This window comes from Sander lucioperca, chromosome 2 (genome assembly GCF_008315115.2).
Source record: "Sander lucioperca isolate FBNREF2018 chromosome 2, SLUC_FBN_1.2, whole genome shotgun sequence".
NCBI lineage: Eukaryota > Metazoa > Chordata > Actinopteri > Perciformes > Percidae > Sander > Sander lucioperca.
The window spans coordinates 22,144,386-22,165,329 of record NC_050174.1 but is presented as its reverse complement, the minus strand read 5'-3'; the positions used below and the strand labels follow the sequence as shown (position 1 = coordinate 22,165,329).

General features: G+C 42.2%; 1 protein-coding gene across 1 annotated transcript in view; it reads left to right on the top strand.

The window, feature by feature from the left end:
• The first annotated feature begins 897 nt into the window (after positions 1 to 897).
• The window catches only part of abat (4-aminobutyrate aminotransferase), a 40,044-nt gene continuing 19,997 nt past the window's right edge, over positions 898 to 20,944 (top strand). The window contains exons 1-5 of the mRNA XM_031292525.2: positions 898 to 1,094; positions 16,363 to 16,510; positions 18,563 to 18,660; positions 18,758 to 18,787; positions 20,748 to 20,865. Of these exons, the coding sequence (XP_031148385.1) occupies positions 16,441 to 16,510; positions 18,563 to 18,660; positions 18,758 to 18,787; positions 20,748 to 20,865 (316 nt within the window). The 5' untranslated portion in view covers positions 898 to 1,094; positions 16,363 to 16,440. The remainder of the gene's footprint in view (positions 1,095 to 16,362; positions 16,511 to 18,562; positions 18,661 to 18,757; positions 18,788 to 20,747; positions 20,866 to 20,944) is intronic.

Below are 20,944 nucleotides of genomic sequence, written 5' to 3'. Positions count from 1 at the left end.
GGAGAGGATGACCGGGGCCATGTATTGTGAGATTTTGGGGAACAACCTCCTTCCCTCAGTTAGAGCATTGAAGATGGGTCGAGGCTGGGTCTTCCAACATGACAATGACCCGAAGCACACAGCCAGGATAACCAAGGAGTGGCTCTGTAAGAAGCATATCAAGGTTCTGGCGTGGCCTAGCCAGTCTCCAGACCTAAACCCAATAGAGAATCTTTGGAGGGAGCTCAAACTCCGTGTTTCTCAGCGACAGCCCAGAAACCTGACTGATCTAGAGAAGATCTGTGTGGAGGAGTGGGCCAAAATCCCTCCTGCAGTGTGTGCAAACCTGGTGAAAAACTACAGGAAACGTTTGACCTCTCTTGCAAACAAAGGCTACTGTACCAAATATTAACATTGATTTTCTCAGGTGTTCAAATACTTATTTGCAGCTGTATCATACATATAGTTAAAAAATCATACATTGTGATTTCTGGATTTTTATTTTTAGATTATGTCTCTCACAATGGACATGCACCTACGATGACAATTTCAGACCCCTCCATGATTTCTAAGTGGGAGAACTTGCAAAATAGCAGGGTGTTCAAATACTTATTTTCCTCACTGTGTGTGTGTGTGTGTGTGTGTGTGTGTATGTATGTATGTATGTATGTATGTACACACACACACACACACACACACACACACGGAGCAGCTTTATTCATCTGCTTAGGGACAGTGTTTAGTTGCAGTCTGAGATGAACTGATGAGACTGAGGTTGCATGGTAGATAAGGGAAGGGAGTGGAGCAACAGAAGACTGCTACAGACAGGAAGGTTAAAAGGTTGGATTTAAATAAACAGCTTTAATACTTCCGAATAGAACTTTTTCTGAGCTGGTTGGTTATCACACACTCCGGTACAGTAGGTGGCGACGTGCACCTTGACGTTGGTTTGTAGCCCGCCAGTACAACTAAAGAAGGCGAGAAGACTGGAGACAGACCGTTTCGTTGTATACCCATGAGACACACAGACAGCAGACCGACACACCCGCACGCTGCCGCCGTCCATCAGTCCTTCGCTGCGGGGATCGGATCGTGCTGCCGCCTCTGGACCCTCGGTAAGTGGCCTCCGAGCCTCTCTCAGCCGCACACGGAGCTTTGTGATGCGGCGTGTCTGCAGCCAGAGCCGCTGTCAGGGCGCAGCGACGGCTGCTGACCCCGTCGGAGCATACTGTGGTCAAGCCAGCCGACACTCTGATCTCCGTGGTCAGATCTGCCGACGTTGAAATTGTAGTGCACTCATATACTAGTACTTTTGGTAAATGCTGATCGATAGTCTTAGCAAAGTTAGCGGTAAGATACACATGGAACTGCTTCCGGTTTTCAAAATAAGGTGTTGAGAAAGTTTATATATAAAGTACACAAAAATAAGATTATTGGATTATATTTACAAGAAAAGAAACAGGGGTGTGGGAAATAAGGAATGGCCGCCTCCCCCCTCTAGTCTAGGGTTAGGGTTCTTCTAGTTACCAGGGCCATTAGCTGAGTGTACCAAGTTGTGGAGAATGGCATTGTTGTTGTTATACCAGGCCTGTATTGAAAATCTTTATTATGTGTAATGTTTAAAGTGCTCATATTATGCTCATTTTTAGGTTCATAATTGTATTTAGAGGTTGTACCAGAATAGGTTTATGTGGTTTAATTTTCAAAAAACACCATATTTTTGTTGTACTGCACATTGCTGCAGCTCCTCTTTTCACCCTGTGTGTTGAGCTCTCTGTTTTAGCTACAGAGTGAGACATCTCACTTCTGTTCCATCTTTGTTGGGAGTCGCACATGCTCAGTAGCTAGGTAAGGACTACTAGCCAGTCAGAAGCAGAGTATGAGGGTGTGCCATGCTAGCAGCTAGGCGAACATTATAACTTGTGTTCCAAAGTGACCACGTTTGTCTCTGAAGTAAAGGCTGGACTACAATAGAGCTGTTTGGAGCAGTTTGTGAACAGTGTTTTCTGTTGGAGATGGTAAGTCCCTTTGGGGTGGACTTTGGGCTTTTTCACTTTGTAAACCTATAACATGCGCAAAAAAGATATATAACACAATAAAGGAAAAGGGAAAAGGACAAAAAGCATAATATGAGCACTTTTAATTACAGTGTGTATTCACCACTGCCACCAACGTGGTAGATCGGTGGTAGCACTTTTCACTCATAAACTGATCTTGTAATAGTACATTACTTTCTTTGTGGTATACACATCCCCACTCTTAAACATTTCCTTTCCTTCTATACCTTTCTTTAACATTGCCAGCACCACAGGAAAACCACTTGATTTATGCTGTATTCCAGTGTAATGGTTATTTACCCTGGGTTAGTAGTTAGAGTACAATACAAAATACAGACATACAAAAAAAAAAAACATTAGAAAAATTAAATAAAAAAAAAACTACTGTTAGAACTTCATAAGAACAATGAATCTCAATAATTCCAATAGTAATGACAGCTACAAAAGTCACGATCTTCAGAACTTAAACAACAGCAACAGCACCGTGACAGCATCATGTTTAAGGAACAGAGCCACCGATGCAGGAAGGTGTTGGATACATTCTGACTCAATGGGGAAAACATTTTTGGAGGCGTCTCTATGTGAAGAACTTCACCTGAGAGACCAGTTATTTTAGGTAACCAAGTTCTTTAAGGCTGCTGATTTAAATGAGTCAGGGCCAGTTAAGTTTTTGATAACTTTGATATTTACACGTACGAAGTCAACAGCACTTTATTTTAAGCTGCTTACTCCATGTACCTTTGGATACTTTATACCAAAGGAACACACTCCCTTTTTCACGTACACTGCAAAAAAATCGATTCACATTCGAATCGCGATTCAAGCTCTCCCGATTCAAAATCGATTCATAGAATTCCAAAAATCGATTCGTATTTTTTAATTAAAAAAAAAGAAGTAATCAAATCTTGAGCCTGAAAAATCAATATTGAATCGTGACATTTTCTGAATCGTGCGCCCCTATCAGCGAACATAGAGGACCACTAGCAGTGTAAAACAAAGACACAGCACATACTGTATTTTTGCATTTCTTTCTACACAGACAGCCATCCCAATCACCTGTCTTCGCAGCATCAAGCTGTGCTGTGTCCATCTGTAGGCACTGAGTATGACACCACCGGCAACAGCTGTCACACTGAATCTGTAAAAGGTCTATATATATATATATATATATATATATATATATATATATATATATATATATATATATATATATATATATATATATAAAATCACTTTTAATTGAAAACAGAGCTTCATGCTGTCCAATATTGCTTAATATAACTGTTTTTCACAAATGCAGGCCTTTTAACAAGCTTTAACATAATTTCACCAAATGTTGCATTGCAGTTGTCATAGTCACAGTTTATAATTTTTTGATTTTGATTGGTTGCTAATCTGCAAAATGAAAAGTTGTACTTAATATGAACCTGTCAGCTGCCAGTGGGCAGATGCCAGAAAATGAGCAAGGGAAAGTAGAGATACAAAGACATATGAGAGTAGCGTGCTGCAGATAATTGCAAAAAGCAACTTTTGTTAGAGACTGTGATGAACAAAGAAGGATAACTTTCATCCCAACATACAGTATTCTGGTGTAGTATATGCCAGTGTCTTTTTATAGCACCTCCTAGTTTCATATTTTTAGTCATTTAATGGTAGAGGTATGGGATTTTACTTAGAAAAATCTCCAAAATTATACAGTAAAAATGTTGTATTTTCAATAAGGGTGTAGTCAGTGATGTCCTGTACTCAAATATATTGTCTGGAATTATGGAGCAACGTCGTTTTATTGCACCTACAATTTCAGATTTGAAGTCATTTTACAGTAGAAATGTGAGACAATTACTTTGTAAAATCTCAAAATGTATACAGTAAAAAATGTTTGTTTTTATTTCTTGTTAATATAATCCGATCTTATTTTTATGTGTACTTTATATAAACTTTCTTAACACCTTATTTTGAAAACCGGAAGTAGTCCCATGTTTTTCTTGCCGCTAACTTTGGCTAAAACCGTCGTTCTGCGCCGTTTAACTGCATTTACCAAAAGTACTAGAATGTGAGTGCACTACAATTTCAGCGTCGGGTGATTTGACCACGGAGATCCGAGTGTCAGCTGGCTTGACCGCAGTCGGAGCATCTGGATGCAGCGTCTATGTCACGGTAACATGGTCGGTAAACACACTAACCGACCTATTATAAATATAATCCATAACTGTAATAACCCGTGCTCTGTGTGTGTGTGTCTGTGTCTGTGTATGTGTATGTGTATGTGTATGTGTATGTGTGTGTGTGTGTGTGTGTGTGTGTGTGTGTATGAGCCAGCCAGATCTAGTCGGAACCAGATTTTTTAGAAGACCAGAGACGAGAAGAACACTGAACAAACAACATCCTGTTTACAAGTCTGAAAAGCATAAATCATATTCTGCGGCCAGTCTCTAACGGCTCAATGTGTTGCTGTGAGATTATCTCGTCCTGGCTGACAGACAGATGCGGTCTAACGGGACTAGCAGGTCCACTGCTGGGCTTTAGCATGGAATGCCATTTTATTTAATTAAAAAAAAAAAAAGAATATGAGTATAAAATACATCCTGAAATAAATACATGAGGCAATAAATACAATTTAAAAAAAAAATATATATATAAATGAGTCAATATTCAATAAATAAATAAATATTAGGGCTGTCAAACGATTCATTTTTTCTTAATCGTGATTAATCGCTGAATTTCTATTGTTAATCGCATGTTTTATCACATGATTAAAATTCTATTATTTTGCATTTCAGAACAGTTTTTAAGTACATATTAACAATGGGAAGCAATTCTTACCAGTGTATCTTGACTGGGAATCAAATTAATGCAAAGAAAATTACTTTATGAACTTGACTTTAAGATTTGTATTTGTTTATTATTTATTTATTTACTGTAAACAAAAGGAAAATGTGTGAGTCTAGTCACACATTTGACTCTAGAGTCAATATAGTGTGCAGTAACTTCTAAATAATGTTGATTACTCACTGACGTCCAGCGATCACCGGTTAATGAGACAGCGTTTGCACTCTGCAGCAGTTCCAGTTGGGCTGCTTTCTCCGTGTCGTACAGGCTGTGTATGGTGAAACTACTGTCCCCCTCGACGGCAATGTATAAGACGGGTCAGAACATGCCAACCGTAGTACGTCTTTAAGACCTGAGTCTTCTACGATGCTGACAGGTCTGCAGTTAGTTGCCACCCATTTCGCAAGAGCTGTAGTCATTTTTTGGGGATTTGGTTTCATCCACAGGTCGGCGAGTAGCACTCTCCTGTCACGTTAACTGTACTATTCTTAGCTCGTAGGTGGTAGCTCAAGCTTAACATGCTTCGGTGATATTTTAATTCGGCTTTACACAATGTGCATATTGCTTTTGACTTCTGAGCCGTCGGGGAGATTTGGAAACTAAAAAGCGCCATTCAGAATTGCGTTGCTGCTGTCTCTCTCCATCATGCCTGCAGTAGCAGGATGTGTTACGAGGAAGTATGGCAGCTTAATGATAAGTAAAGGTGCGGCAAAGGGTCAAAATAGTAGCCTAGCTAGATTCTAGTGATTTTAGAACAGCTAAGGGGCGTTGTTAGGCACGACGCGAAGCCGAGTGAAGTATAAAATAAATTAATAAATGGCGGCATGCGATTTAAAAAAAAAAAAAAAATAAAAAAAAAAATTAACACGTTATGCTCGGCCCTTAACCGCATAACGATTAACGCGCCTGTTAATGCTGACAGCCCTAATAAATATATAATACATAATACTACTTTTTTATTTCAGTGGAATTTCTTTCCATAATGACACTGATTTATTTCCCTCTATTTATTTTCAGTTGTTATATTCAAATGAATGGGCGTGGCCTCAGACTAAAAGAGACTAGCTTGTAGCCTAGCATCACTCTCTGCCGGAGGAAATAAAACCAAGCGAGCGTCCACAAAGCGTAGCTCCTATGGCGCCATTTTGTTGCTATCAAGCCATCACCACCCGTTAGCATCGCATTGACTGGCATTCATTTTGACGTCACTTTGACAGCGAATAACTTTTAACAATTTGTCCATTGTTTATTTCTAAAGAAACACGACAATGTATAAAAGGCTCCATTACCTTGTACCTCATGTTATGGCTCCGTAGCAGACGTTTTTGTAAAAATAGGCTAACGATTGTGTCATAACCACGCGACTTACTGTCGCATAGTAGAGGAATTACCGTACAGTACAGGAGAAGCGCGCAGGCAGTTACATTAGCTGTTTAAATTTAATTACTAATGTTAACTAGCATCTTAGTTAGCAATAATTAGCCTGTGCCTATGTTATCTCCTTACATATACCTACGCTCTCCGTCTCTGCAAGATTGGGAATGATTGAGATTTCTCTTGGCACAGCTACCAGAAGACTTCCAACTTTCAGACAGGTTGCTCACGTCACATTTACGTCGTCTCTCTCAGTTGGAGGCTGCTCAGTAACGCTCAGCGCTCACCGGAAAAGTGCTTCTAATGGCCTTCACTGGTCTCTGTAGAAAACAACAGCGTCACTTTGTCCACTTCAACTAACTAATTTAACTAACTAATTGGTCTGGTTCCAGGCTAACTAGCTAATGTTAGTTTTTGGTGATTGGTAAGTTGACTGGATGCTCTTGCTGTTTTCACTTCCTGTCTGGCTGTCCAAACGGCCTGCTGCTCGTGTGACGACGCGGTTGGTGGAATATCAAACATGGACTTGCTATGTTGCATTATTTAATTGTGAAGGCCTGTAAGTGTGCCTCATGCTGCCGGTGCCATAATCTCACGTGAGTAATCATAAAGCAAATAACGTCCCCGTCTAAAATTAGGCCAGTAAGGGACGGAATAGCTTAGAGCCGAATTTTATGATAAATGATAAACATATGCTAAACGCTGGGTATTGTTTCGCTATGATCCATCTACTAGTAGTCTGAAATGCCTACACACTCTCGCCAGTCTGACTAATCCATAACAGACAGTAAGAGCCAACAACTTTAGAGCAAACAAAAACTAGGCAACTTGTATTCTTTTATCAATCTAACTATTGTTGGTTTTGTTGTGCAGCTCATTTAAGGACTGACGGACTCTGGACCCACGTTGGGAAACAGACATCAGCAAGTAAGGAATTTAATTGGATAAATTTAACTCTTGAAGCTTTAGTACGTGACTTCTTGATATTAATGAACGTCCGTTCCATTCAATCAGCTCCACACAACTCTCTCTGTATTTCTCAGTATGGCTATGTTCAGAAGCAGAAACTCAAATGACCTCTTCTGAAGAGTCCATCATGTTGTTTTTTAATCCTCCGTGTCCTCCTTGGCTACTAGCAACTGTGTGGAGGAGGGGGGCTTGCACCAAAGGCTTGTATCAGGTGGATGCTCCAACAGTGTTGTTGTCATTACTTATAATTCCTCATGGGGGAGACAGAAACTACGCACTATAGCTTTAAGTCAATGTGATTTTGCAGGTCCATTATTCTCCGGATTTGTGGTTCTTACTGACCACCTCTGCCTTAACTGGCCAACATGTTTGACAATCACTGGTATCCAGTGGCTCTCATTGTATTATATTATTTTTAATGCAAACGATAGTTGCCATGTATATTGTAGATGTAGAACAAATCCACACACTCACACAAAAAAAAAAAAAAAAACATATTTGGATGTAGTTACATTTATTTGCTAACTGTTGAACTTGCATTTACAAACTGATGGTCATGTGTGAACTTCACTGAAATTTGTATGTTGTTGTGGGTTTTTGGCATATTTTAACAGGGAATTATCTGTAGCCAATCAAATAGCTCATTTCCTTTCAGCCAATCACATATGCAGAGAATAAAGGGTGCGACCTGTCTGCCCCATCGAGCGCGTCCTATTATAAGCACTGGCGGTAGTGCACTGCTGCTCACTAGAGGTTCACTGCTGCTCACTAGATCTAATTTATGCAGATGGGAAGTTCATCGTTCATGTGGATTTCCAAGTAAGTGATATATATGCTAAAGTTCAGACTCGGGTAGGCATCTTAGGTCACCGTGTTCATAGGCAGCGTGACCTCATCATGGCCAGATAACCATTGATGGCCTCTTGTTATTTCTCTGTGGCGGTTGGATGATTTGTCACAAGGAGTCACACTCGCAAAACTCTGAGAACTCGACTGTTGATCCAGCACGTTTGTGGTTAGGATAGTGATGACCTGTTGGTGTAGTTGTTTCTGGTTGTATGGCAGGTGGTGATGCAGGTTGGTGGTTCCTATGATGAAGTCGACACGACCGCTCGGCGTGTTTCGCACAGTACCTGTGTTTGTTACATGTCGTCTCTCCCAAATCTAAAATCATTGCAAAAGGGCAGAAGTGCTGTTCGCTTTTACCACAAGGTCTAAGTCAGCCGCATTTTCCAAGCTGATAGCGACCTGGGCTTCCTCTGATGGCTCGAATGGCTCTTATTCATCGCGTTTGAGGCAATCTGTTGCCGTGTGTTTATCGTGCATCTTTTCATCAGCACTTTAAAATAGTGTATTGTTAGTCAGGATGAAGAGTGTGTCACCTCTGTCCAAGCTAAATAACTGCAGCTGCACACTGAGGCTCTTCATGCAGCGGCATCATCAATCAGCAGAGCTTTCACTCAGCAGCCAGAACCATTAGCACACGCTACCAGAGCTGGTGTACCTGTAGCCAGGTGTGTGTGTGTGTTTTCTGTACCCAGGTGTGTGTTTTCTGTGCCTGTGTCTGTGAGGCCAAACTCACCGCTACACCGTTAGCACAGTTAGTTAGCTAACGCTAGCATGCTATTCCACCAAGTTTCCATGCTACATAAATAAGCCAGACAGAGTTGTCCCTCATCTGGCGATAGAAACCCTGCTTTTCCCGTTCTGTTAGCTCAGAGCTCCACAGCCTAAGTCCACAGGTACAAATTAGTTTTGCACCAAATGTATCGTCAAGAGTGTTGTGAAAGTCGAGGTGCGCAGATTGGCCACTTTGTGATGCGAGAGAGCACATATGTGAAGTTGCAGTGACAGATTCGAGAGGTTGTAATCACTGAGTTGTGGTTGTGATGGAAAATGAACCAGAGTAAAAAAAAAAAGTATACGAGTAAATGTTGCATTATAAGTTTGCAGCTGTCATTGTGTTCATGTAAATATCAATCTACACATTTGTGAATATTTTTTCTGTAACTTCACATTCAGAATACAGGTGTGTGAACATTTTCTACAAGTGCAAATTTCAACTTACAAGTTCAGATTTTTTTTTACAAGCTCTCATGTTTTTTTTCTTTGTATGACTTCAAATTCAGATCACATGTGTGTGAATATTTTTTACAAGTGCAAATTTTATTTTTACAAGTGCAAATAAAATTTTTACAAGTGCAAATTTTAACATACAAGTTCAGATTTTTTGTTCTGCAAGTTCTCACATTGTATTCTACAAGTTCTCCCTTTTTGCACCATATTTACCTTCATATTGATGGAATGTCTTCAAATTTGGCACAAACTGATTTAGATTGTATTGGTCAAATACATTTTGGCCATATCTCAATAATTCCTACTAGGGATGCCCCGATTGATCGACCGCCGATCATTATCAGTCGATATTTACCAAAAACGTGAGATCAGGTGCTCAGCATTAATCTCTTCTAGCAGCCGATAAACTACCACGCACGTACAGTTAAACGCTCGGCTCGAGAGAACAACCGCATCCCTGTGCCTGATTTGGCTGTTCGTGTGAAGTGAAGTCCTCCCGCGGCGGCCTCCCACCCACCTTTATTGGCCAGCAGCTGCACGTGGTCGCTCAGGCGCACACACGCACACTACTACAAAAAAAACAATAGTTGGGAGAGTCGTCACCCAGCGGAGCTTGGAGAGTTTAAGCTCAGAGCGGAGAGTGAGGGGGGAAAAAAGGCTGAAAAAGCAGCACCCAAACGCCAGATATTAACACAAGCAACGATAACTTGCCGTTTTGGTGCCTATTGCTAACTGTCATCGCATGATGCTCCCTTAAACGCCGTAGAGACCCCACTCTAATTCCTACGCTAATTATACAGTACATTTCACACGAAAGTCCAATGGGATAAAATATATGACATTTTATATCCAAAAGGTCAACTTTACTGTGACATAATGTTAGAAAACCGCTTTTCTGGACATTATTCCATGCCATTACTTAGGAGCAGGAGGGGAGACATTTGGTTGGATACTGATTTGGTGATGCAGATCTTGGGGGCCAACCTTAAACTGTGGTGATTGTATAGATCTCTGCTGCCTGTGCTGGTTAAAGTTGTGAGTAAAACCTCCACGATTCACCAAGAAATACACTTTATGAAGTTCCTTCAAAGTCCTCACTACATATATTATACAAGTCTAGAAACCATGGAAGTAAACTGCAACTCTGCTGGTTGGCGGCGGCATACAACCGCAAGGCAGTCATTTTGCCTTCATTGTTCTCTGTGAAGTTCGCTGGAAGTGATGTAATGTAGCCCCAGTGCGTTTTTATGCGTAGTCCCCCCCCACCCCCCTAAAAAAAAAAAAAGCCTTATAGCTTGTCATCAAAGATAATGTCACGTTACTCTTTTTGCAGTGTCAGTTTTTATACAATTACATCTGCTGTCACTGTTTTGGCATGCAGTGGACAGCCTGCTGCTCGGAAGCCTGGCATCGCCACACAGCTAGCATATGGTATTGTCTTCAGTTACGTCAACTGGAACTCCCAACCTGCAAGTATGTTAAGTCTGTTTCTCTCTGTTGTTGTTTTTTCAAGAAGAACTGAGATTTTTAAAGGTTTGCTGTAACTAAGGTTATGCTTTTATAACCCTAGTTCTATAAGCAAAGGCGAGCCCTCTACTGGACTCTATGGATAATATTCCTCTTCAATCCCGAGCATGCGTTCACCAACTGAACTTTGCATGAACGTAGCCAGCTAATCAGGACGTGCCTACTCAAACCCATTCAGCCAGCACAGTATATAAGGCAGCGTCCCTGCTGTCTGGTGTCTACACCCTCTTCAGCGACGGCATAGGAGCAACAGGGCCCCTAACTAGAGGGCTCCGCCTGCGCTTCTAGAACAAGGGTTATAATAGCATAACCTTCGTTCGATCTCACACAGGCTCCGCCCTCTACCGGACTCTATGGGTGCAGTGGGTGGAGCTAGATGTATGAGCGCCCTGTAGAAACATAACACCGTCCCAGCCACACTGATCCTTGACTAAAGGCTAGTCGCCGCAGCCCGCCTACTTATGAAAAATCCATACCACCAATCTCACGATCTCTGACTCCAACCTGCTCGCATCGCAGCGACGCATAAAGTTCGGAAGTGAGCCCGGCGCTATTTGTATCTGAACACGGGCAGCTTTCGCAGGACGGTGGCGCTGCACACTCTCCGCGCGGTCTGGACTGAGGCACCCGAAGCAGTACACACTGTCGTGGTCCCTGAAGCGGGTGACTTCATCCTTGAAGAAAGAAGATCAGTGAGCAATCTCTGTCGCTGAAGAGAAATAGGATGTCAGACAGTGACAACGCTGCCTAATATACTAAGCTGGCTGCACGGGTTTGGGTAAGCAACCGGGGGATGCAGTATTTTCGGCCATGACGGGGGCAGCATATACAACTAAAAGTCTGCCGCTAACCCAGCCCCAGTCCTTTTATAAACCTTGCAAACCTTCCCTTCCTCACTGTATTTTAAAACTTGAATGATTAATGCGAATATATGTCACGGGTACTTTCTAGAAATGCACCGATTCCAATTTCCTAGGCCAATTACTTCATATTTTATTCATTGAGTTTGACCTGCCGATACCGATTTTAGCCGATTCCGATTTCATTTTTTCTAACCACTTTACAGAACACACAAATATTTATTTTCTATCTTTTCTTTAATAGAACATTTTACATTTTGCATAGAACATAGAAAATTTTTTTGAACAGATAATTGTCGCTATACAACAGAACTATATAAATTACTCCTGGTGTGGGAAATTCACACACATCTAAAGTGCAATGTTATGGAAGAACCATTTCCTTCTTTTCACATCCAATATCCAACTAAAGAAATGTGATATATTTAGCAAACTAAACTTCTGTATGTATGAAAACAGGGGAAACAGGTAATGGCAATAAAATAATATATAAATAACATAAAAATAAAATAAATATAGCCTTGCAGTATAAAGATATTTCTCAAAACACACACACAGGCCTGTTTGAACGTCAACAGTAACGTTACTTGAAAACAGCGTGTAGTTCCTTTTTTAGCAAGTTTGCTTTATTTGTCATTGTGCATATATATGAACAATATACCGTTGCTGTCAACGGGCTTATCTGCTAACGTTAGCTACCGGCGGTTACCTCGGAACAATCCAGCAAATAGACGGTACCCTAGTGTGCCGTTACCTGAAACCGATGATTTAACGTCACCGCTCATACCGCTTACACAGTTTAGCAGCAAAACTAAACGCTAAGGGAAGATTACTACATTTTAATGTTGGTTTTGATACACAACGTTAATACAGTGTCGGAGGAATACAGCGTCTCCTGCGGCGGGGCGTCGGAGGCAGAGGGACCGCAGCGTTCGCCAACGTTAGCTTCTCTTCTCTTAGTCTCATCTGTGGTCTGATAAACAGCAAATTCATCAAAGTCAGTGTGCCCAACGCTATTTTCCGATAAACTGTAGCTGTCATATTTCACGGGCCCCGCGTGAGTGCGGATTTCATGTTCCAGTTTTTCAGCTTCAGAGGAGATATAGAGTGAGCGGCTGACCGTTCGCCTGAGATCAGTAGAGCAGACGGCTCTGCAGAGCCGTGTATAATAACAACTTTATGACATATTATAAACAGCTGAAGGAGCGGCGGTGCGCCTGATGGAGCGTGCACGTGTGATGCTGGTGTTGCGCAATGTTAATCATGCGGAGCCCGAGTGCATTTGACCGTCATAAAATCAGCATATGTCAGACTGACTGGCCGGTCGCCGGTCATGGCCGATCACGTGAAAATCGGCCAATTCGGGTCACCAGCCGGTCAATCGGTGCATCTCTAGTACATTCATAACATATCTATGGTTAGGACCACTGAAACTTTCAACACAGCATTTGAAATCCACTTTGATTCCAGACTCCCAGCTCAAGTATTCCATTATTGCTGTTTCCCTCCATTGTGTTCAGATTCCAGCTTATCCCAGTTCAAACTGTGTCCCTTCAGCCGTCCTCCCATCACTTTAGTTTACATACCTCAACCTCTTAATACATCCGTGACCTCAACCCTCCTGGACATTTGAATATGCAGTCTTGTGTAACCCTCACAGTCTAAACCAGTTTCATCCAGTTCATGAGCTGTTGCCAAGAAACCAGCTCGGTGAGGGCATGCATGTGTTTGTTTGCATGTGTGTGTGTGTGTGTGTGTGTAAAGGGTTTCCTTCACTGTGTGAATGCAGATAAAGCTGGAGTTATCCTGTTCTTGGTGCCAGTATTACATAACCGCTTGGAACAGAAAAGAGAGCTGACAGTCATCCATTTATTTGCCTCACTGTGCTCATTTTTCTCTTACATTTTTTTTCTTTTATCAAGAAAACACATCAATATTATCATTAATTTTGCCCAAAGTCACTTGTTATATAATATATTGGAAAAAATGTGGGCTATTTCTGCACATTATGTCCGTAAGAGGGCAAACCAATACAGCACTTGTATTTCAACATACACGTGTATCTTAAAAGATCTACATACCGACACATTACAAACCTATAAACTAATGAAATAATGTACTATATAATGTTAAACTTAATTCAAACACGTAGACCCCCTAGAGTGGCATAACTTAGGTTGATAATGGATTTAAATGCTCGTGTCTTACTATTCTGAAATCGCAAGCTATTAACTTTAACCAGGTCTAGCTGCCTTAGCATGAGAATGTAAATAAACCATAGACTGTATAATATTAATGGACAGAGCACGTGTGACGTCACCCGTTGGTTTGTGGAGATCTGCTATGAGTCGTCGGGTTTGCCGTTACGGGCGCAGCCATCCTGGTTGCGGTTGTGACGATTTTAGACGAGAGGGAGGAGTGAGGGAGGAGCCCTTACACTCTACGTTACGTTACACACTTTCACTGGCAATCACATCATAGCCACGCCCTAAAACACCCCCTGCTTTATCGCCAATTTTAATATCAACAAGATATTCAAAAAATTATCATTATCATTCTGTGTCGGAGATAGGGCTGAACGATATGGACAAAATTTCATATCTCGATATTCTTGCCAGATATCTCGATATCGATACGATACGATATGACTACGGGTTCGGTGAAAATCAAGCATTTTTCAGAAAAATAAACATCATAATACAAAAGAGTGCAGTTTTATTGATTAGAACTCACTGCCAGTCATCAACATTACTGTAACATAGTCACCAATCAATAAATAAAAAAATAAAAATGTTTACTGCAGCTCTGCTTTAACAAAAAAAATAAAATGCAGCAGCTGGTGGAAGCATCAGCAATCATACTTTGCTTGGGCCTCTTTTGGGATGACTGAGAAGTCCCCAGTGTTTCTCTCATTGTCATACACTCTTCGTGCAGCACATGATGGTGTTGTTTCAGGTGGTGAAACATGTTTGTTGTGCTACCTTGCTTCGTCGCAATTTTCGCCAAGCACGACTTGCACAACACCTCGCTCTGGTTGACATCATCCTTTCTAAATCCAAAATACCTCCAAATAATGGAGGATGATTTATGTTTTGGCACAAAATTTGTTTCTGCATCGCCACCGGCCGCATTATCTTCCGCACTCATGTTACTTTTCTTTCGTTTTCCCCGCTGTGAATGTCCTGTGTGTGTGCGTCAGTCTCCGTCTCCCTCACTCCTGCCCTTCTATGTTTGTCATTGGCTGGCTTCAGCTGTCGATCCACATGAATTAAGCTTTGTGGTTGGCTGGCCGTAATGGTGCGTTCAAGGGCAATCGTAAAAGTGATTATGGTGACTGCCAGAGCTGTACATGCAGGGCGTGCGCGGAGGAAAATCTATCGTTTATATCGTTACTTTTTCGATATTAATATCTTGAATGTTCATATCTAGATATAGATACGATAACGGTATATCGTTCAGCCCTAGTCGGAGAAGACTTAAAACTAGCGATTGAGACCATAACCTCATTATGAAAATGTTTACATACTACTAAATCAAGTTAGAAGTGGGTCACTTTCTCATAGACGTCTACAGAAACCAAACTCCTTTTGCAATCACACGTGTTGCCCCCTGCTGGAATTCAGATAGAATGCAGGCATTTGCAGCACTTGGCCGAACCGGATGCTCTGTCCACTAATTTTACAGTCTATGAAATAAACCCTTTAATACTGTAATTAACTAATGTCTTAACTCTCGGTTGAACATATTGATGGTATCTGCAGAAACTTAGAACGCAACTTACCCATCAGAGATAGACAAGAATAAGAAAGTGAGGTCCTAACTGAAGACCCGCCTTGATGAGAGAACTGACCGATTCCATTTTTATTTCCATGTTGAGACTAAAAGAATGTGGTAACATGTCAATTTAAATGCAAGGACTTGGGCCGCTGTTGCATTTGAATATTGTCCACTGTAGAGCGGAGTCTTGGATTGTTACATTTTAAGTATTACTCAAATTATAATGCATTTTTTTATTTTCAAGTTTACATTATTAAAGGTGCTGTAGGTAGGATTGCGAAGATCCAGGACTTAGCCAAAAACTAAGAACATTGACAACTTCTCAGTCCCTCCCCCCTTTTCTGCTAAACCCCAAAACGTTCTCCTAAGCCCTTCCCCCCACAAGGGAGAATGAATGCGTGTGCCTGAGCAGTGATTGACCCCCCCCCCCCCCCCCCCAGCCCTGATTGGTGCATCTGAACAGGGAGCTGTGGATTTTTGCAAATCACACTACAGGCTGTAGGTGGAGCCAGAGGAGCTGGATTTTTTATTTAAAAAAATAAAAAATCCAGCTCCTCTACCTGCTTCATGTAGTTCTACTCGAACATAGGGTCAGTTTCAGCAAATATGGCAGAAAGTTAATTTTATAAGTCTTACCTACTGCACCTTTAAGTTCCCAATGGGCTTCCATAATACATTTCCAGTCCTTTTTTCTTTCCTAGAAATGAACTTAAGAATGGACTGAGCGGGTTACATTAACAGAGACTGTGAAAGAAATTGAACTTGTTTAGATGGTGGACTTCTCCACTTCATACATAAGTATCATTAATCCTCTCTCGCTGTTTGTCGCTCTCTCTCTCTCTCTCTCTCTCTCACACTCTCTCTCTCTCTCTCTCTCACTCTCTCACTCTCACTCTCTCTGTCTCTGTCTGTAGGTGACTTGGTGAAGTTAGACCCTGAGGGCGAGTGCTGCCTCTCTCTCGCACTTCATCCCATCTGTTGACAGTTTGGTCATGGCGTCCTCCTTCATCAGCCGCCACTTTGCTCTCTCCCTGCAGAAAAACTTGTGGCTCAGTGCTCCAGGTAAACCCCGCAAACTTACACATTTAAATCAAAATCCTTTGAAATCCATTCTTTAGGTACCGTTTCTCCAGGTAATGACATGTAACTTTGCTACAAATGTCCTCTTGCAGGTTAAGCGTTGAAGTGGTTGTAGATCAGTGTGCATCCAATTCCTTTACTAAATGCTTCAGGACTTGGTTTGCTGTTGTAATGAATTGCCTTTTGTCTCCTTTGGTCCTTCAACTATTTTACAACTTTTATTCAAATTGTTTACTTAGAGTCTGAGACCATCGGTGAGATATATATATATATAAAAACATCAGATTCTTTCTTTTTTTTTTTTAAAGATAATTTTTTGGGGGCATTTTCATCCTTTATTTTGACAGGACAGCTGAAGATATGAAAGGGGAGAGAGAGGGGGGAATGACATGCAGCAAAGGGCCGCAGGTCGGAGTCGAACCCTGGCCCGCTGCGTCGAGGAGTAAACCTTCATATATGGGCGCCCGCTCTACCAACTGAGCTAACCGGGACATTATCAGATTATTTTTTAATGCAAAGAATTGTGCCTATGCCTGATTTTAATGTAGCTCTTAGCCCTACAGCTGATTTCAAACTTTTTGGTTATAAGTGAACTTGAGTATTAGTCATTTTGATCAATTTTCAATTAAATACCACTATTTCATATAAAGTCATTATATTATGTCTGATGTTCCCAGGGATAAAAACAATGATACCATGTCTAGTGTAGTAAGAGCAGCATTATGCAATCTGTGTAAATGTTTGACTGACCTAGTAGGATGTGGTAATTGATACGTGTGCATGCTTCTCAGAGGCTGCTAACTGAGTCATGTCTCAAAGGTCTTCTCTCCTGTCAATCATCAATAGGCCAGTCTGTGTGGCTCAGATTTACCGTTAACCGGAGTGATATACGCTTAGCTTAATGTCAGTGGGCCATATTTATCAAGACTCTCAGTCTGAGAATTTTGGGGTAATTAGGACGGACCAGTGCAGTGCCCGTTCAAAAACATGCCGACTGCTTGGCCTCCTGTATTGCTGCTTGCAGCTTTTTCCAGAACCATTGTACCCTACATTACTTACAAAAGGCCCCAAAGCACTTAATATGCAACTCAGCTGTTTTCTATCAGCAGACCATTAAAAGAGCAGTGTGCATCAAGGTGGCTGGAAACGTCGGAGAGATTTAGCCAAACATGTTTGAGCCTCACGTTGCGTTTAGACAGGAGGCAGCCGCCCGCTTACGTTCATGAGTTAGGAAGTCTTAACAGACAGCAAAACACTGCACAGCGTGTAAGGAAATAACTCCATGCCAGCAGCGGTGATCTAGGTCAATCAGTGACCAGGCAGGTTCAGGTTAGGGTGGCAGTAGCTCAGTCCGTAGGGAGTTGGGTTGGGAACCGGAGGGTCGCTGGTTCAAGTCCCTGTACGGACCAAAGTACGGCGGTGGACTGGTGTAGAGATGCCAGTCCAGGTCTTGGGCATTTCCCCCCCCCATACCTGTGAATATGTGTATGACAGATTGGCATGGGCCGGTTACTGGGTTTAAGGTATACCACGGTATGAAAAAGTCACACTTTCAAAACCACTGAAAATTTTTGGTTGATGCAGTATAAGCTGTTTTTTAGGAGTCGTCGTGGACAGAAAGTGCCAATCAGAAATCCCTCCGCCTGCACTCTCACACACACACACACACACACACACACACACACACACACACACACACTCACACTCACACTCTGCGACTTCTCCATCAACAACAATTCCTGCATTACCAGTGACCGTGTTCAGTGTGTAGATCATCATTGAATAATTCATTTTTTTACTGACTCATTACAACATAAGCTGAGTTGATGATGTATACATGAGCACCTGGCAGTGATCAGAGACCTGGACTACTGCTGTAACATGTCACAGTATCATGGTTTCAACCCGAATACTCCAGCTACCATATTCAAAAGTGGAAAAACCCGAGATTTCTGAAACCAGAATGTGATGTTCACACGTGCAAACCCATAACCAAACCCCCTGATCTGATCCATAGTGTGTTTCCTCCACCAGGCTGCAGGTATGTCAGTAAGGCGGCACCACAGGCCCAGGTGGAGTTTGACTTCAGTGGACCCTCCATGAAGACTGCAGTTCCTGGACCACGATCACAAGTAACACACACGCACACACACACACACACACACACACAAATCAATACACATTCTCTGCCTTCCTCAGTTATTACTAACAAACTGTTTTCTTCTGTAGGAGCTGACAAAACAGCTGGGAGAGATCCAGGTGAGCTGTGTGTGCGTGTGCGCGTGCGTGTGTGTGTGTGTGCGCGCGCGTCTAGTTATGCTCCAGTGGCATTTAAACCAATTTGTGTAGTATGATTATTATTGCGTGTTGAATCAGAAAGGAGCCATAAATCAATGTTCTCTTTCCATAGCTGGAATTGTGCATAGCAGTATAAAGACTATAACAGTGTGTGTGTGTGTGTGTGTGTGTGTGTGTGTGTATGTGGCCGGCTGGGAACTACTATGTTAACTCAGTGAACTAGTTAAATAAAGCCTGGAGCGTTAATGGCGTTCAACATACAGTAGCTCTGTCCACGCTGCCAGTGTACGCAGTGCTTATGTAGAAATGTGATCTGTAACCATCAACAGGGGGGGGGGCTCAGACTCAGAGAATGGAATGGATAAGAAAAGGTTTACTGACTGTATCACAAAGGGATGGCTGAGGATGAGGGGGGGGGGGGGGATCCAGCTGGCGGAGCTGCTGAAGCGTGGCTGAGCAGGGAAGAGACGGTTAAAGACAAACCTGAACAAACAGGACCAACTGGGGTTAATATAGTGCACAGTAGACGAGCACATGGATTGCATTGGTCTTTCCCAATCCCAAATGTGTACCTCTTGGGTAGAAAGGAGGTTCTGAGGAGGTACATCCTCGCTGCTCCATCCTCCGGGCTTGAGACCCGTAAAATCAATCTCAGCCCCCCCGTCTTGGTTGTGGGTGAAGTTCTCATGTGAACAGAGCAGAGCTGCAGCAGCTGACAGCTTCATTTATAATGTGGAACAGCAGCATCACGTCATTATTAGGGGTCCAAGTAAAAGTGCTTCTGCAGCATACACCGTACAAGTTATGCAAGTGATGTATTTTACGATTTTTTTTTTTTTTGGGCCATTTGGGCCTTTTATTAGATAGGACAGCTGAAGACAAGAAAGGGGAAGGGAGAGGGGGGATGACATGCAGCAAAGGGACACAGGTCGGAACCGAATCTGCGGCCGCTGCAGCAAGGACTGAGCCTCTGTACATGGGGCGCACGCTCAACTAGGTGACTTGCCCAGGCGCCCCGATGCAAGTGACATTTTGATGCGAGGTATTAGCCTGGTGCACGTTCTTCAGACACAGAGCATGGCACGTATCCACCAGCAGGTGGTGCTAGAATCAGGGTGACTCCCACACCATACACCGTAAATTCAAAATTCCTACATGCAGGTGTTCCCTGAATTGGCTGAATCTCGTGATATACTGTAGGCCACGCCCATCTTGCCCTAAAATATTTTTTGGGGCAAAATTGTGATACAGTATATGCGAAAACAATTTTTTTTTAAACTTCTCCTAGACATTGCATGTAAATTCTGTGGACCCTAATGTTAAAAAAGTTATCAAAAGTATTTAAAAAAATCCATTATAAGCGAATTAGATATAGAGGAAGAACTTCCAGTAGGTAGTAAGTGTTGCATAGCTTGGCAACAATTACTCCGATTAACACGAAACTGGACTCGGTAGTTTCCCATGCTCCACTGAGGCTGTGAGAGCCAATCAATTTAGTTGCAAAATCATTAAATATGCTAAAATTGTTTTTGCAAACTCACTGCTCTCGTGCTGCAACCAGCCTCACGTCTGTGCCTGCAGGTCCAACCTGCGTCGCCTCCCGTGGGCCTCTGTGTGTGTGTGGGGGGCTTGGACCCCGTTCTTACCTAGGTATTATTGTGATTCTAATTATGTCAGGAGATAAAGGTTTAGTTCAGTCTCCCGATATTAGCCGGAGTGACATTACTGCACACATGGAAACCTTTACAATTACTGATAGCAGCATTCTCATCATTAAAGTAAACCGTTATTTATTCTACAACTCAATGCAGGCCGTTTATTTCTGCACATTGCATAGCTGTCTGTGTGTGTGTGTGTGTGTGTGTGTGTGTGTGTGTGCGCGCTGGTTGCTGTTCTTAATACAGAACATGTCTCTTTCCAGAATGTTGGTGCTATCAACTTCTTCTGTAACTACGAGGAGAGCCGAGGGAACTACCTGGTGGATGTGGACGGCAACCGCATGCTAGACATCTACACTCAGATCTCCTCCATCCCTATTGGTTAGTAGCAAAAGATACAAACAAAGCTATCTGGATTGTAGGAGTTAGCAGTTATCACAGTCTCAGGGCCCTATTTTAA